Here is a 19,109-nt window from a genome sequence, read left to right as displayed (position 1 = left end):
AGCTAGTGGAATGTCAATTCAATGGATAAGTTGTAGAAATGGTAACCATCACGAATATTCTTATTCAGTCCAGCATCCATGTGATTCCAGACCCACTGCAATGCAGTTGGCTCTTATCTGCCCTCTGAAATGGCCTGGAAAGTCATTCCGTGTATCAAACTGCTACAAAATCTAAAATGAATGAAACCGGAAGTTCCATATTCAAAGCAGCGCTGTAGTTGTATCTACATCCCAGGAATGAATAAATTGAATGCGATTTTGGGTAATGAACCAGGCCAGGTGTTAGATCTGGAGGTAGGTGAGCACTTTGGAAACAGTGACCACAATTCGGTGACCTTTACGTTAGTGATGGAAAGGGATAAGTATACCCCGCAGGGCAAGAGTTATAGCTGGGGGAAGGGCAATTATGATGCCATTAGACATGACTTAGGATGTGTTGGTTGGAGAAGTAGGCTGCAAGGGTTGGGCACACTGGATATGCGGAGCTTGTTCAAGGAACAGCTATTGCATGTTCTTGATAAGTACGTACCAGTCAGGCAGGAGGAAGGGGTCGAGCGAGGGAACCGTGGTTTACCAAAGAAGTGGAATCTCTTGTTAAGAGGAAGAAGGAGGCCTATGTGAAGATGAGGCATGAAGTTTCAGTTGGGGCGCTTGATAGTTACAAGGAAGCGAGGAAGGATCTAAAGAGAGAGCTGAGACGAGCAAGGAGGGGACATGAGAAGTCTTTGGCAGGTAGGATCAAGGAAAACCCAAAAGCTTTCTATAGGTATGTCAGGAATAAAAGAATGACTAGGGTAAGAGTAGGGCCAGTCAAGGACAGTGGTGGGAAGTTGTGTGTGGAGGCTGAGGAGATAAGCGAGATACTAAATGAATACTTTTCGTCAGTATTCACTCAAGAAAAAGATAATATTGTGGAGGAGAATGCTGAGACCCAGGCTATTAGAATAGATGGCATTGAGGTGCGTAGGGAAGAAGTGTTGGCAATTCTGGACAAGGTGAAAATAGATAAGTCCCCGGGGCCGGATGGGATTTATCCTAGGATTCTCTGGGAAGCCAGGGAAGAGATTGCTGAGCCTTTGGCTTTGATTTTTAGGTCATCATTGGCTACAGGAATAGTGCCAGAGGACTGGAGGATAGCAAATGTGGTCCCTTTGTTCAAGAAGGGGAGTAGAGATAACCCCGGTAACTATAGGCCGGTGAGCCTAACGTCTGTGGTGGGTAAAGTCTTGGAGAGGATTATAAAAGATACGATTTATAATCATCTAGATAGGAATAATATGATTAGGGATAGTCAGCATGGTTTTGTGAAGGGTAGGTCATGCCTCACAAACCTTATCGAGTTCTTTGAGAAGGTGACTGAACAGGTAGACGAGGGTAGAGCAGTTGATGTGGTGTATATGGATTTCAGTAAAGCGTTTGATAAGGTTCCCCACGGTCGGCTATTGCAGAAAATACGGAGGCTGGGGATTGAGGGTGATTTAGAGATGTGGATCAGAAATTGGCTAGTTGAAAGAAGACAGAGAGTGGTAGTTGACGGGAAATGTTCAGAATGGAGTTCAGTTACGAGTGGCGTACCACAAGGATCTGTTCTGGGGCCGTTGCTGTTTGTCATTTTTATAAATGACCTAGAGGAGGGCGCAGAAGGATGGGTGAGTAAATTTGCAGACGACACTAAAGTCGGTGGAGTTGTAGACAGTGCGGAAGGATGTTGCAGGTTACAGAGGGACATAGATAAGCTGCAGAGCTGGGCTGAGAGGTGGCAAATGGAGTTTAATGTGGAGAAGTGTGAGGTGATTCACTTTGGAAAGAATAACAGGAATGCGGAATATTTGGCTAATGGTAAAATTCTTGGTAGTGTGGATGAGCAGAGGGATCTCGGTGTCCATGTACATAGATCCCTGAAAGTTGCCACCCAGGTTGATAGGGTTGTGAAGAAGGCCTATGGTGTGTTGGCCTTTATTGGTAGAGGGATTGAGTTCCGGAGCCATGAGGTCATGTTGCAGTTGTACAAAACTCTAGTACGGCCGCATTTGGAGTATTGCGTACAGTTCTGGTCGCCTCATTATAGGAAGGACGTGGAAGCTTTGGAACGGGTGCAGAGGAGATTTACCAGGATGTTGCCTGGTATGGAGGGAAAATCTTATGAGGAAAGGCTGATGGACTTGAGGTTGTTTTCGTTAGAGAGAAGAAGGTTAAGAGGTGACTTAATAGAGGCATACAAAATGATCAGAGGGTTAGATAGGGTGGACAGCGAGAGCCTTCTCCCGCGGATGGAGGTGGCTAGCACGAGGGGACATAGCCTTAAATTGAGGGGTAATAGATATAGGACAGAGGTCAGAGGTGGGTTTTTTACGCAAAGAGTGGTGAGGCCGTGGAATGCCCTACCTGCAACAGTAGTGAACACGCCAACATTGAGGGCATTAAAAAATTTATTGGATAAGCATATGGATGATAAGGGCATAGTGTAGGTTAGGTGGCCTTTAGATTTTTTCCATGTCGGTGCAACATCGAGGGCCAAAGGGCCTGTACTGCGCTGTATCGTTCTATGTTCTATGATTTCAAACTGTCCAAATGGCTTGTGCTAAATATGGAATCTGTCTTGCCAATCCCAGTAAACAGGATATCCTCAATTACTCACTGCATCAAATCATAGTCTCCTTCTGCACTGTAGAGATTCTATGTCAGGCTGTTGCTTAACTAGTTTGTGAGACAGCTCTCCCAACTTTGGCACAAGCCCCCTGAAGTTAGTAAGGAGGACTGTGGCTGAGTTTGCCATTGTCGTTTCTGGTGCCTGGTTCGATGCCAGGTGATCTGTTCCGTTTCATTCCTTTTTTGTGCTTTCGTAGCCGTTGAATACAACTGAGTGGCTTGCTGGGCCATTTGAAATGAAAAATGAAAATCACTTATTGTCACGAGTAGGCTTCAATGAAGTTACTGTGAGCAGCCCCTAGTCGCCACAATCCGGCGCCTGTTCGGGGAGGCTGGTACGGGAATCGAACCGTGCTGCTGGTCTGCTTTCAAAGCCAGTGATTTAGCCCAGTGTGCTAAACCAGCCCCTGAGGGCAATTCAGAGGGCATTTAAGAGTTAACCACATTGCTGTGGGTCTGGAGTCACATGTAGGCCAGACCAGGTAAGGGTGGCAGATTTCCTTCTTTAAAGGACATTAGTGAACCAGATGGGTTTTTACAACAATCGTTTCATGGTCATCATTAGACTTGTAATTCCATCACCTGCCATGGTGGGATTCGAACCTGGGCCCCCAGATCATTAACTTGGGTCTCTAGATAACTAGTCCAGCGACAATGCCACTGTGCCATGGGTCCCCCGAATACAAAAGGCAAATGGAATGTTCGTGAAGGACTGGAGTATAAAAGTAGAGAAGTAAGAAGTATTGCAATTGTTACAGGGTGTTGGTGAGACCACATCTGGAGTTTGTGCGCAGTTTTGGCCTCCTTATTTGAGGAAGGATGTGGTTGCTTTGGAAGCAGTTTAGAGGCAGTTAACCAGATTGATTCCAGGGATGAAGGGGTTGACCTATGAGGAGAGCTTAACCAGTTTGTTTTTTCTCGTTGGAGTTTATAAAATACTAAAAGGGATTGATAAAGTCAACGTAGACCAAATGATCCCTTTTGTGGGTCAATCTAGAACGAGAGGTCACAGATATAGGTTAAGAGACAGTAGATTTAAAACTAAGAAGGGGAGGCACTACTTCTCGTAGAGGGTGGTGAATTTGTGGAACTCGTTGCGTCATAGTGCGGTGGAGCCCGAATCATTAGTGGGCAGCATGGTTGTATAGTGGTTAGCACAGTTGCTTCACAGCTCCAGGGTCCCAGGTTCAATTCCCGGCTTGGGTCACTGTCTGTGCGGAGTCTGCACGTTCTCCCTTGTGTGCGTGGGTTTCTTCCGGGTGCTCCGGTTTCCTCCCACAGCACAAAGATATGCAGGTTAGGCGGATTGGCCATGCTAAATTGCCTTTAGTGTCAAAAAAGGTTAGATGGGGATACTAACTGGGTAACGGGGCTAAAGGGTGGAGGCTGGGGCTTAAGTAGGGCGCTCTGTCCAAGGGCCAGTGCAGACCTGATAGGCTGAATGGCCTTCTGCACTGTAAATTCTATGATCCTATGATTAAATGGTTTGACGAGGGAAATAGAGGTATTTTAAAAAACGAGTTAAAGGGATATGCGGAACAGGTAGGGAGGTGGGTTTGTGACCAGGCAGAGATCAGCCATGATCTGATTGAATGGCAAACCAGGCCAAGGGCTGTATTGCTTCCTTCTGATCCTAATTCCTATGTTAACAGCCGGCCCTGACTGGGACCGGCATGATTGGTAGTCCCGGGATTGGGATTTATGTGCTGTATGATGCCTTTGGATATTTTTATTTGGTTATAAATAAACCTCTGTTTGAATCACCTTCTTGGATCTGCTGAACTTTCACACGATCCACAAGGATCAGTACTTGGGCGCCAGCTGTTCACAATATATATCAATGATTTGGATGTGAGGACCAAATATTCACAGGTGACACAAAGCGAGGTGGGAATGTGTGTTGAGGAAGATGCACAGAATTAGTGAGTGGGCAAAAACATGGCACATAGAATATTATGTGTAAAAATGTGAGCTTGTCAACTTTGGTGGAAGGAACAATTGTGTAGAGCATTTCTTCTATGGTGAGTGATTAGTAAGTGTGGATGTATAAAGAGCTCTGGGTGCCTTTGTCCATAAGTCTCTCGATGGCCTCCTGCACTATGGGGATTCTATGGAAAAGTAACATCCAGATGCAGCAAACAGTTAGGAAGGTTAATGGTATAGTAGCCTTTATCACCAGAGGATTTGAGCACAAGAATAGCAAAGTCTTGCTTCAATTGTACAGAAACTTGGTTAGATCACATCTGGCATACTGTGTGCAATTTTGGCCCCTTAATGTAGGAAGGATATTATTGCCATAGAGGAAGTGCAACAAAGGTTCACCAGACTTGTTCCCAGGATTGTGAGCCTGTCCTACAAAGAAGGATCAGGAAAACTGGTCTGTATTCTCTCGAGTTCCAAAGAATGTGAGATCTCCTTGAATCACACAAGGAGCACGGTAGCATAGTGATTAGCACAATTGCTTCACAGCTCCAGGGTCCCAGGTTCGATTCCCGGCTTGGGTCACTGTCTGTGCGGAGTCTGCACTTTCTCCCCGTGTGTGTGTGGGTTTCCTCCGGGTGCTCCGATTTCCTCCCACAGTCCAAAGATGTGCAGGTTAGGTAGACTGGCCATGCTAAATAGCACTTAGTGTCCAAAATTGTCCTTAGTGTTGAGTGGGGTTACTGGGTTATGGGGATAGGGTGGTGGTATGCGGTTGGGAAGGGTGCTCTTTCCAAGAGCCGGTGCAGACGCGATGGGCCGAATGGACTCCTTCTGCACTGTAAATTGTATGAAAAAAATATTTAGTAACAAAGTAGACAGGGTAGATGCAGATAAAATGTTTCCCTGGGGAGTCTGAAACAAGGGGCATTTGCCCTTTTTTCAAAATAAGACGGAAACCACTTGGGACTAAGATGAATTTTCTTTACTCTGAGGGTTGTGCATCTTTAAAATTCCAAACCCCAGAGGGCTTTGGAAGCTGAGTCATTGGGAATGTTTGGAGCAGAGATTGACCGATGTCTGAATACCAGTGGCATAAAGGGATATGGGGATAGTGTGGGGGGAAAAGTGGCTAAGCAACCCTGATCATACTGAACGGTGGAAAAGGCTCGATGGGTTGATTGACCCGCTCCTGCTCCTCTGACCCTGTTACTTTGAAGGGGAAGTGACCCCTGATGTCTCAGCCTCAATCAACATCACAGAAAACAGCTCATGTGAAGAATAGTCACACGAACTCGAAGCACTAATTCTGTTTCTCTCTCCCCACCGGAGTTTTTCCAGCATTCTTTTGTATTTCAGATTTCCAGACTCTAGAGAATTTTTCCTTAAGCAGGTTTTCTGGTCATTATCACAATGGTGTTCCATTTACTGAACACAAATTAGCTGCTATATTTCCTACGTTACAGCAGTGACTAGGCTTTGGAAAGTACTTTCAAGTGCTTTGAGACTTCTAGTGGTCGGTTTTTTAAAAAAAAAGGAAGTATTGACCTCTTTCATCCATTTCATCCTCTCTCTTCTCATCCTTCATGTTTGGTGTCCACTGCACCCCTTCCATTGCAAAGCACTGTGCAATGTTTTGGTGCTTGAAAAACCAAAACACATTTAATGTTGAAAACGTTAACTGCTGTTCCACATTCAAAAGCTGTCTGATGTGCTAGATATTTTCAGCATCTTCAAATGAGTGGAAAGGCGAAATTCAAAGAAGGAGGCACATTAAATTTGTGCTGATTCTTCACTGGAACCATCTAAAGCTAATTTATTGGTTGTTTCTCCATAGGTCTGTCTCCTCCTCTGTGGTAAATGCTCATCTACGCTTTCCTTGAGAAAATTGTAGTGGTCCCTCTGAATTATTTCATACGACAAAGCATTACATGCTCGAACACCTCTCTACAATTATAAACATCTTCTGATCTCTGCTTGCTCTTTAGTGACCATTTTAAATTAAATGAACCTTTTGTCACAGCCAGAGTCTTTCCCCTTGGACTTCTCTGCTGCACAGAATAATGGAGCCAAAATATTTCACACCATGGAAAGAGGACATTCTACCATTTATGTTTAGGAAATCAGAAGCAACAAAGGGACTTGGGAGTCCTTGTTCACAATTGTCTTAAGGTTAACGTGCAGGTTCAGTCAGCAGTTAGGAAGGCAAATGCAATGTTAGCATTCATGTCGAGAGGGCGAGAGTACAAGACCATGGATGTACTTGTGAGGCTGTATAAGGCTCTGGTCAGACCCCATTTGGAGTGTTGTGAGCAGTTTTGGGCTCCATCTCTAAGGAAGATGTGCTGGCCTTGGAAAGGGTCCAGAGGAGGTTCCCAAGAATGATCCCTGGAATGAAGAACTTGTCGTATGAGGAACGGTTGAGGACTTTGGGTCTGTACCCATTGGAGTTTTGAAGGATGAGGGAGGATTTTATTGAAACTTAGAGGATACTACGAGGCCTGGATAGAGTGGATGTGAAGAGGATGTTTCCACTTGTAGGAAAAATTTAGAACCAGAGGACACCATCTCAGACAAAAGGGTCAATCCTTTAAAACAGAGATGATGAGGAATTTTTTCAGCCAGAGGGTGGTGAATCTGTGGAACTCGTTGCCGCAGAAGGCTGTGGAGGGCAAATCATTGAATGTCTTTAAGACAGAGATAGGTAGGTTCTTGATTAATAAGGGGATCAGGGGTTATGGGGAGAAGGCAGGAGAATGGAGATGAGAAAATATTAGCCATGATTGAATGGCAGAGCAGACTCGATGGGCCGAGTGCCTAATTCTGCTCCTATGTCTTATGGTTTTATACCTTTGTTGGCTCCCTCTTAGACAGCTACCCATTTAGTCACCTTCCCCTGGACAGTCTGAATCCATCTTAACACTGTTTTCAGCAGGTTTTTGAAGTGGTTTATAGTCATAGAATCCCTGCAATACAGAAGGAGGCCACTTGGCTCAGCTGAACTGCACCGACACCCTGAAAGAGGGCCCCACGTAGTACTATCCCCATAATCCCACCCAACCTGCACATCTTTGGACACTGAGGGGAAATTTAGCATGTCCAATCCACCTAACCTGCACATCGTTGGAGTGTGGGAAGGAACCACAGCGGGAGGAAATCCACGCAAATATTGGGAGGACATGCAAATTTCACAGTCACCCAAGGCCTGAATTGAACCCAGGTCTCTGGTGCTGTGAGGGAACAGTGCTAACCACTGTGCCACCGTGCCACCCATAATGATGTAAACATTTTCTGTTACCCCCTTTGAGTTCCACAAATGCTGTGAAATGGAATATTTGTGTGATATATCTTGGTTATAGTTTCACATTGTATCCTAGATTATCTAAATTTCATCTAGCTTCTATTTTATAATACCAATCTGCAGAATTAAGTGATGATTTACTTTCTTTGCTGTAATTTTCATCTGACCTGGGTAGTGTATGAAAGCGTGTATGCAACAGGATATATTTTTAGTGACTCCTTAAGCTTCCATTGTTACAGGAACCTTAATATACGAGCAATATAATTGTTACTGGAGCATTTTAAGTTTTGTTTCCAGGAAGGCATACTGCTTTATATTGTACTGTGCTATTTTTGCATGTTTGGGGCTGTCTTGTGAGATACTAGCTGTTAATTAGTTCAGAAAACCATTTGCACCTCTCACACTATGATGCTTCACCAGTGATGTATCTTCTGTAACATTAGGTTGCTGTGTTAGTGGAAGACTGGGTATTTGTGTCATAGATGCAAATTGGAATTGCACTAATTCCTTTAATTACTTCTGCAGAACTGCAAGATTCCTATTAAACTTGCAACAAAAGCTGGATACGCTAAAATGCAAAATAGGACGGCGTGATCCTAAACTTCACAACTTGATATTGGCTGAACTGACGTGGAAATAATTTGTCCCTTTAGTTTGTCGTCTTTTCATTTTGTTCATTGCTGCTTGTTTCTTTTTGATCTTGTTGCCCAAGTCCTCCAACTCGCCATAATTACGCTCCTTCAGATTGCAAAATTTGGAGCACTTGACGCCATTTTCTAAAACTATTTGTTCTTGAGGTGTGGGTGATCCTGGCCAGGGTACATTTACGATCCAACCTTAGTTGCTCTGAGAAGGTAGTGGTGGGTTTTCCATTGGAACCATTCGTGCTCCTTGGCTAAAATTGCACCTGGTTGGGTGGGGTAATGGGGCTAGGGCGGGGGAATTGGGCCGAGTTAGGGTGCTCATTTGTCGGTGCCGACTGGGTGCACTGTAGATATTCTATGATACTATGATCTGAAGCGTGTAAGCACTTCTTTACTCTCCACAGTTTTGGTCGGATCTACTGAGTTTCCAACTTTCTGTTGTATTTCAACTAAGGTTGGATAATAAATGTGGCCTTGCCAAGGTCACCCACAGCTCGACAACAACTACTGAAGCAAACTGGTGTTGAATGCTCTACATTTCGCAATCTGAAGATGCATGACCATCGAGAATCAGAGGACTTGGACAATCAGAACTGCCGTAGGACAATCAGAACTGCCGTAGGCATAGACATACATAGACATAGAGCATACAGTGCAGAAGGAGGCCATTTGGCCCATCGAGTCTGCACCAACCCACTTAAGCCCTCACTTTCACCCTATCCCCGTGACCCAATAACCCCTCCTAACCCTTTTAGGCACTAAGGGCAATTTATCATGGCCAATCCACCTAACCTGCACGTCTTTGGACTGTGGGAGGAAACTGGAGCACCCGGAGGAAACCCATGCAAACACGGAGAACATGCAGACTCCACACAGACAGTGACCCAAGCTGGGAATCGAACCTGGGATCCTGGCGCTGTGAAGCAACAGTGCTAGCCACTTGTGCTGCCCCCCGCCCTATTTTGCTTTTCTGTCAAAATGGTGTGCGACCTGGCTGGGAATTTGGAGATGTTGGTGTTCTCGGAACATTGTTACTCTTGTCATTCTTGGCGAAAGAGATAACTGAGGCAGGTGTATTGTAGATTCTTTCTCCAGTTCTCACCTGGCGTCTTGAGTTCTGCTTCAAAAATACCGACAGTGTGATGCAGGTGGCTGCATGGTCACAATGTTAATCTGGGCTCTGCTGTTTTCCACAGTGTCCACTGTATTGTAGTGGAGTGGAATTCCTCGCATTGTGAAGATTGTGGAATTGTGCCGGGTCAGGTGCGTGCAATCTGCGGCATCTTTACTTTTGGGGAATCCTGCCAGCCAGGAGAACCGAAAATCTCTTTCATTCTGTTGCCCCAGGGAAAATTGTTTACCTCATGGATATGTTTCTAAACTTCACAGGAATTGATGCTGATGGCAGCTTGTAAAGCTCCTTTGATATAAGTTTAGAGTTGTGGTGATTTTGACCGCCACTGACCATGTTGTTAGTTATAGTGGAGATTATCTGGAGAGGAGCTTCTGGAAAACAGCACACCTCCTTTAAGATTGCTCATCTCTGAAACACTGGCAGTACATCGAGGGCGCTTTCATAAAACTAGATAAAGGCTAATCTCACCAGCCACTCCTCGAGCTAGCTCAATAATAGAATTCAAATCAAAATGCCCAGTTTATAAATTATGAATTACATGACTGATAATATCTCCGCCTTGATCGAAGATCAAAATAATGATTCCCCCCCCCCCCCCTGTAATGAATAATTGCATGACAAATCTCCAGTGGCAGTCCAATGGGTAAAAATGGCAGATTTCCTTTGAAGTGATAAACTGGTCACCTTGCAAGACCCAGTGTGGTGAAATTAATGGACACCACGTTCCAGAAAGAATTGTGGTAGTTTGCACACATTATTTCTCTCTCCTGCATTTCGCACAAATGTACGTGTCTGCTCTTTGGATGGAGAACTTAGCATTGGCAACTTAGATCCACGTGGTGAGGAGTTTTACTGCCTCTTTCTTCCTTCAGTAACAGAATGTTCCATTTAATTATAGTTCACAGTTCTGATCAGCCAGGTAAACACTGAAGGGCTTCTCAGCAATAAATTTGTGCATTCGATCAAAGTTTAAATAGATTTACAGAGATGCTGCAAAGTGCAATTCAGTGGAAATAAAGAGTGAAGCAGCAGAATGATTTACCAAACTTTTGCGCTTATTTTTGAGGCTTAAAATAAAAATCTGGCGCTTGGAGTTGTTTGAAAGCACAAGACTTATTAATTTTGAGTTGAAAACTGTCTTGATGCGAACATGATCATTTCTGATTATCTGCCGTTAATATCAGATTTGTACCACTTGCTCCTTGTGTGTGTACCATGGTGCCCACATGAGTCCATCACTAGATCAGTATGCAATGCTTGGATCTGTGCTGTAATCATCAATCTCAGTATTCTGAACCCTCAGTTAATTCCCATTTTGTTATATGTTTTAGACTTTACTGGGCATCAACTGTTGTACCAAAATGTGTGCCAGCCCAGTTTGACAAAATCTTATCTAATGGCATGTTCTGCATTTGTGGAATAGGTACCTGAATATTTACAGGTGAAAAATATGCAGAATTATAATCTGGAGTGTTGGAACTTGCATCGCATTAGTTTTAAAACCGTGTTTCACCTTTTTTGCATTGGGAGTTGTTGCATCTCACTGAGGTATAATATACGTTTTGATCCCTACATATTTTAGCTATTGCAGTACCACAGGCACTAGTTGCCTACTGAATCTTTTGAATGTGTGGTAAGCCACTGTAATGTATAATATGTGTATTGATGGCATATCACAATGTATGACTTAATTTTTTTATCATTATCTTTTAACTTTAAACCATCTTTTGATTTAGTGGAATGTTATGTGGACAATGTCAACAAAATCTCTCGACTTAATGTGCACTGATGACAGAATTCCTGAAGGGCATTTTCAATATAGTAATGGCTTACGGTCATATCCAGAATGCCATGTTTTTCATTCCAAGTGTGAAGTGGAAATCATTGGAAAAACATGATTTCCCATTTTCATTTTCTTGCGCATACTTCTAGCTTTTGGGTGAACTTTGTGCTCACCTAGGGCAAATGACATGTTGAGGGTAGTGCCCTTTGTCAGTATTTCTTTGTGGATTTACAGCATGACGTTGGTGGCACGGTAGCACAATGATTAGCACTGTTGCTTCAGAGGGCCAGGGTCCCGGTTCAATTCCCGCTTCGGTAACTGTCTGTGCGGAGTCTGCACGTTCTCCCCGTGACTGCGTGGGTTTCCTCCGGGTGCTCCAGTTTTCTCCTACAAGTCCCGAAAGACTTGCTTGTTGGATGAATTGGACATTCTGAATTCTCCCTCCGTGGACCCGAACAGGCGTCGTAATGTGGTGACTAGGGGATTTTCACAGTAACTTCATTTCAGTGTTAAAGTAAGCTTACTTCTGTCTACCCCAACAATAAGCCTTAACTCTAGCATTTCCAAATTAAGATCCATGGGCCATTTGTGGCTTGTAAATCAAAGGTCTGCTATGCAGAGTTTGTGATACGGAAATTAATGCTTTCAACTCTAAGCGACCAGTAACGTTGCACAATGCATGCCTAACAAAAAGCGATAAGCACTTGATCGAAGGGAAGCTTTTTAGATGTAACACTCCTTATTTCCATTACAAAGTAATCTTAACTGAGGGATAATCCTGTTGGGATGATTTGTTATCCACAAAATCCACAGTGCAACCATGAGGTTCTGGGTTTCCTTTCCAACTGAACTCCTGTTTAATTGCAGAAGATTTTCTTTTCGAGGAGCGAGCCAATTTTGATAAAATGTTAACATGTTCTGTGTCTGTTCTTTGTTAAAGGTTTGTCGGTTGCACTGCAGTTGTTGCATGGAGATATTGATCAGATCCGGAGAGAGTACCCGGTATTGTTCACGAGAGGTGTGGCGATCACCAGAAAATTGGGCTTCTCTGATATTATAATGCCAGGTGGGTTTGGAAAACAATAATGCTGAAGCAGTCCCAGGAAGTTTTCCAGTTCATTTTCTGTCGCCGCAAATCGGCTATCACAAGATCTTGGAGGTAATTGAGCTGCATTTTAAATGGTTAGAAATTTGGTATATATTGTAAAACATATTCGGTACACATTGTAAAACATCAAATTTTCCCTCCAACATCATATAAGACTGAATACCTACTAATCTTGTTTCCAATGGCGAGCCTAGGGTTTGATTCATAGTTTTATTTAGTTAACGGTTTATTATCACACTTTGATTTTTGTCCTTTTGTTTGGGAGTGTGGTGATTGATCTGGGGTTAGAGTGGGGTGGGAGGGATTTCCCGCGTTGACAGTAACCAAAGACCTTGTTGTATTGGCAGTTTCATTATGTCATGGATCCTCTTACCTTAGCTTTATTTTCCATTCAATTTACTGACTCTTTTACAAAGTCTTCAGATACGTATGACGAGCTCAGGCAGCCATGGTGGTTCAGGGCTCTCGATCAGATTACTCACATGGAATGTTCGGGGGTTAAATGGCCCAGTAAAACATTCCCAAGTGTTTTCACATTTCAAAGGCCTCAACATTGATGTTTCATTTCTTCAAGAAACGCAGCTTTGCGTTAAAGATCACACCGGATTGCGTAAAGCAGTCTTTATCAAGCTTTTTTTCTTGGAACCCACGCTGGCCTTTTTAATGTGAAAGGGGAGCCTGCTTTGTCCTCAAGATTTGACTCGAGTCCAGTTCAAAGGAGCAGAGGGCAATGCTCATATTAGGTGCAGACTTCAGCCAGTTCCCTTATGAAACAAAAAATCCAACCTCACACATGTAAGATATCGGAAATGCCAAAATCAACAAAATGCGTGTTTTACTCTCCACTGGATACTCCTGCGAGATACTGCACCAGAATGCTGACAGTCTTAAGGGCTTTTGGCATGTTTTGAATGTGGTATTACAAGTAAGGTCCAGCAGCGTAGCCTTTTAGTTTGAAGTTAGCTCTAAGTTAATAACTGACTCTGCGATCTGACTTGAAACGGAATTTTTCATCCAAATTCTTTCAAACTCTGAAACTTCTCATTTGCCGTAACTTCCCTGTATATAACGCACATGGGTTTTGCATCCTGATTTGCATTAGCACAATTGATAAAGCTATACCTCAAGAAATCATCTTCATACTGCTTTACTCCTGAGCTTCTTAATGGGCTGTTCATTGAGGCCCTGAAGCTCATACCAGTACTTCCTTGTCTTGCTGTGGATTCTCCTCAGCATCTCTCTCCAGCAGATTTAGCTGTCAGATCCTGGCCTGTGTCTCTGGCCCTTGTTTCCTTATTACAAAACAATCCATTTTCAATTCTTCACAGTCCTGTTGCCTTGCTTGCTGGCAGCTACAAAATGCAGGAATCTCTCCTCCATGATTTTATGCCCAAAGCGCAGACGTATAGGGTGCGTGACGTCAGTAAACGTGTCGGCCACATGACCTGCATTCTGTCAGGAAGACTCCATCGTTTTTTAAAATAAAATTGGTCCTGAGAGAACATGACATCATTGGTCCTGAGAGAGCATGACATCCTGAGAGAGCTGACATCAGAAGGGGGCAGTCTACCCCGCTGGACTCCAGACCTGTGCACTGCTGGATTTTGGATGGGACATTATTGCGAGCCGGCCGTGGCCGGCATTTTCAAAAGCTAACTGCGGCCGTTGGGTGCTTCTCCTATGACCGATCGCTCCGCGACCCTCCCAACTTCCGCGCATGACCCACCCGCAGGTCGCAACCCTGATGTAAAGCATGGATTGACCAGGTGTTTAATTCCAGCTATAACAGCAGAGCGGGGGAGGGGGGCAGTTTTGATTAACAAAAGGTGGGTGTTATACAATAGTTAGTGACATACTTTTTCCAAACCTCTGTAGTTTTGGTGAACATGTATGCGTCTAACTGAGATGATACAAAAATACACTTCTATCTTCCCTTCCTAATCTAGACACCCACCATCTAATTTTCAGAGGGGATTTAAACTGTGTTATAGATCTAAAGCTGAATTGCTCAAGTCCACAGACGTTCACCCTCCAGCATCTCTAAGGCTCTTTCCACCTTTGACTCAAACGGGTTGTGTATTTTGTTATGGGCCAGGGTTTAACAACTCCAAAGTGTACCATGGAGTCCACCTGACTTAACCTTTATGTTGAATTTGGCTAAGATGAGCACAAGTGGTGATATTCAACGGACTTCTTGGACACTTTCAATTAAAGAAACAAGCTTCATTCCAAGAATTTAGTTAACATTTGTATAATGTACCGTATGAATTTTATCAACTACAAACATAAAGACCCCACATAGCTACAATAATCTATGTATAACCCTTAATGGATTCCCCCTTAACTGTTCCAATTCAATAACCAGAAACCCCTTTTCAAAGATGTGGCCCAGCACACGGCATTCTCGCTGGTATAAGACTTGTTAGTGATACTTTGTTCCCCTTTTCAAACAGCAGGTTTGAACTCCTTCCAGAAAGCAATGATCTTTTTAAGTTGTCAAGCAGCCTGGAAACAGCTTTTAAAATGAAGATAGAGGGAGACACTTCTTTCAACCTGTTCAGTTCAAAACCAATCCAACCTTAAAGCGAAAGTAAAACTCAAAGCCACAGCCCGGCTCCACCCACACAATGACTTGACTGAAGCCATGTGATAAGCCAAAAACATTTCTTAAAGGGCCACTCCCATGACCGGATTCTCCACCTGGTCACAAGGGACTTATCCTCCTGCCATTTTCACCATGCTTACTCACACATCGACTAAATATTTTTTGGGGCAAAATTCTCCTCCCCTCAGTTAAAGCTGCCACGTAGTTAGGTCTGACCACCCACCCCACTCCCTTGAGTCCAATGCTGATGGTCAGCCTCCGTGGACATTTGACACAACCATACTATCTGATGAGGAATTTTGTAAATCTATATCCACCAGTTTAGATATTTTTTATTAAAACAAACCGCGAAAGTTCATCCGAATGGTTCTGGAATGAGAGGGTTGCCCCGTGCTGAGATATTGAGTGCATTGGGCTTATGTTGTCTGCAGTGATCGTACTGACACTTAAAAGATCCTTTGGGTCTTGACAGAGTGGATCTCAGAAGTTATTTTATGACTGGTATATGTAGAACTACGTGGCATAGCCTCAGGATAACAGGTTAATCATTTCAGACTGCTGAGCTGGTGCTTATTATATTCAAGGCTGAAATGGAGAGATCTTTGGAGTCTCGGCATATCGAGGAATTTGGGAGTTGGGCTGGAAAGTAGAATTGACGGCAAAGATCAGCCATGACCTAATTAAATGGCAGCATAGGTTCAAAGGGTTATATGACTTGCTGCTGCCTTTATTCTTATACCTCGCTGCCGCTCTAACTTTGACCAACTGTATTAATATTTCCTCGGGTGGCTCAGTATTAAATCTTTATTTGGTAACACTCGCATGAAGCTCCTTGGCACGTTTCACTATGTTAAAAGCATTGCCTGAATGCAGGTTTTGGTTCCCGTTCTCACGTTTAAGTCCTCTCCCTAGGTGGGGTTACTGGGGTTACGGGGATCGGTTGGTGGTGTGGGCTTAAGTGGGGTGCTCTTTCCAAGGGCTGGTGCAGACTCGATGGGCCGAATGGTCCCCTTCTGCACTGTAAATTCTATGAATACCTCGAAAGTTCTCCCACTTTGCAACCATCTGCTCTCTTTTCCCAAAATCCGCACATCTTCAAATCTGCACCTTTTTTCCCATTTCTATTTGATCCTTGTATTCCACTCTCTTGACGAGCATTTTGCCATCCCTCCTAATGTCGTCTTCAACGGCTCATTGTCTATTTTTCCTCTTGAATGCATCTGTGAAGTGCCTCGGCAAACTTCCGATGTTTAAGTTGATATAAATGCAGGCTGCTGTGGAATATGTCAGCCAGGCAACAGTGGACTACTGAGGGAATTCAACATTGCTGGAAATGCTGTACCCTGCATGAGCAAATTAACCTAGTTTTACTTGGTGAAAATGAAAGATCCCTCAACAGTAATTGAAGAGCATGAAGGTTCAACCCAGTTTTCTCACTAACTTTTTGCCCTCCGCCCACATCTCCGAAAGTAGATTTACTGTTCCTTTCGTTTGTGGGATCTTAACTTGTTCTGTGCCGATTGGTTGCTGCGTGCATAACCGTGACTGCGTTGCACTTCACAAAGTAATCTATTGTTAGTAAAATCCATTGGGATAACCTGAGGATCTGGGAAGAGTTTAATTTCCGGTTTGCTCAAAAATGACCTCTTGCCTTGCGTATGACAGCAGTGACAAAATTTCATTTCAGGCTTTGTGTTCAGCCTTCTCATGACTTGATCTCCAGGAACCATTCAGGCGTGCGTCAATGTATGTCGTCCAATTTTATCACCAACTCTGTTTTCCCGAATGACCACTTTAATGTTTTTATTTTGTCAGATAGCTAAGTTTAACCTTAATGATTTCTCTCAGCTAATGTTAATTGGAAAATTCTAGTGTAAAAACTATCTACTGGCGACCTAATTTTCCTCAAAGGAAGTAATTGCTTCTCCATCTGTGACATGTTTCCAACCCATAGAGGGCCAAAAATTGAATTTTACTGCAGAAGCTCCAGTGAAACATATATTTTTTAAAGTATGTTGACTGAACTGTTATAGAGCTGTTAGAAGGAGGGGGGCAGGGAGGGCACAAAGTTAAAGTTACAAACAAATCCCCAATAAAAATTACAAATTAAAAACCTAAGCATTATAACTAAACCCCCTAACAGCTTCCTTAAAAAGGAAATAAAAGGTTGCCATCTGAGGTATAACTTAATTGAGGTGTATAAGATGATGAGGGGGTAGATAGAGTGGACGTTCAGTGATTTTTCCTCGGGTGGATGTAGCTGTTACAAGGGGGCATAACTATAATGTTCAGGGTAGAAGATACAGGAGGGATGTCAGAGGTAGGTTCTTTACTCAGAGAGTGGTTGGGGCGTGGAATGCGTTCCCAGCCATGGTAGTGGAGTCGGACACTTTAGGAACTTTCAAGTGGTTATTGGATAGGCATATAGAGTGCACTAGAATGATTGGGAGGAGGTTGATTTGATCTTAGTTTCAGACTAGTTCGGCACAACATCGTGGGCCGAAGGGCCTGTACTGTGCTGTACAGTTCAATGTTCTGTAACTTCCCCACCGACCACCTGATGGAATAGTTAAATTTTTAGTGCGGGAATGCCATTAAGTCACCTCAATAGGCAGAAGCACTAGGCGGTCTGGGAGACCTCCAGCTAAGCAATATTCGCCTTTGGGCTACCAGTGAGGCAAAGGCGACAACATCCGCCCCAGAGTGAAACCGCCGGTGAGTCCGAGACCCCAAGTATGGCTACCACTGGACATGGCTCCCGAACCACCCGAAGAATCTCCGACACAGCGTTGAAGAAGGAAACCCAGAAGCTGGCAAGTTTGGGACAGGACCAAACTTGTGTGGTTAGCTGGGGCAAGCGCACAGCACTCACGCTGGACCTCCTTGTTTGGGAAAAACCTACTTATTTTTTTCCTTGATTAAGTGTGTCACGTGTAACACTTTGAATTGGATTGAACTCAACCGGGCACAAGAGGACTTGGAGTTGACCCTGAAGCGGGCCTCACTCCCAGACCTATCAGTAAGCACAGGGCCCAGCTCCCTCTCCCATCTGGCCCTCACTCCATCCAATGGGACAGCATCCGAGGGAGGATATGACCATATAGGTGAGATAGATCCTCGCCAGGTTGATCCAAGGATAAAACCTTCTTCAACAAGGAGGAGGGCGGGGCTGAAGGAAAAACCTTGTGGAAAAAGTCACAATCTGAAAATAATGGAAGACGCTGGAATTGGGCAACTGAGATTTGTCAGCCAGCTCCCGAAAGCTGGAAAATCAGACCCCAAAATACTCGAGTCCCATCTGCCTTCCAAGATTTAAATGAAGGGTCAAAAACAGAAGATAAGAAGTGGTTGGTCCAAATAGGATCTAAAGAAGATGGGGAATAAGCTTAAAGTGCTGCCGAAACTGTTTCCAAATCTTGAGGGAGGAAACTACCAACGGATCTGAGGAAAATCTAGCAGGGAGAAGAGCAGTGGTTCAGTAATTATTTTTTCAATAAATTTAGCATACCTGATTATTTTCTTTTTCCAATTAAGGGGCAGTTTAGCGTGGCCAATCCACCTAACCACATCTTTGGGTTGTGGGGGTGAAACGCACGCAGACATGGGGAGAATGTGCAAACTCCACACTGACAGTGACCCAGGGCCGGGATTTGAACCCGGGCCCTCAACGCCGCAGTCCCAGTGCTAACCACTGCGCCACAGTCCGCCTGTGGTGCCGTAATTATGTCATGAAGAGTAGAGTTAGTGCATGAACGAGTCTCCATGCTGCCCCAAATAGAGTCTGGATCACTAATCCACAGCAAAACGTTTTTGGGTGTTAGCAGCCCAATAATGAAGCAACACATTTAGGAGAGCCAAGCCTCCCCCTTGCCAGTCTCTTTAGTCTCTTTGGACCAGAACCCTGCGGATTTTGGGACTCTTTTCCCCTCTCCCTCCCCAATGAAAGCAGAAATCAATTTGTTAA

General features: G+C 44.0%; 1 protein-coding gene across 5 annotated transcripts in view; it reads left to right on the top strand.

Moving 5' to 3' along the window:
* The window catches only part of dock4 (dedicator of cytokinesis 4), a 440,672-nt gene that overhangs the window by 212,069 nt on the left and 209,494 nt on the right, over positions 1 to 19,109 (top strand). For all 5 annotated transcript variants that reach the window (XM_038780165.1, XM_038780167.1, XM_038780164.1 and 2 more), the window contains exon 13: positions 12,373 to 12,498. In XM_038780165.1, the coding sequence (XP_038636093.1) occupies positions 12,373 to 12,498 (126 nt within the window). The remainder of the gene's footprint in view (positions 1 to 12,372; positions 12,499 to 19,109) is intronic.

Source organism: Scyliorhinus canicula, chromosome 20 (genome assembly GCF_902713615.1).
Source record: "Scyliorhinus canicula chromosome 20, sScyCan1.1, whole genome shotgun sequence".
NCBI classification, from domain to species: domain Eukaryota; kingdom Metazoa; phylum Chordata; class Chondrichthyes; order Carcharhiniformes; family Scyliorhinidae; genus Scyliorhinus; species Scyliorhinus canicula.
This window is presented reverse-complemented; position numbering and strand designations above follow the sequence as displayed.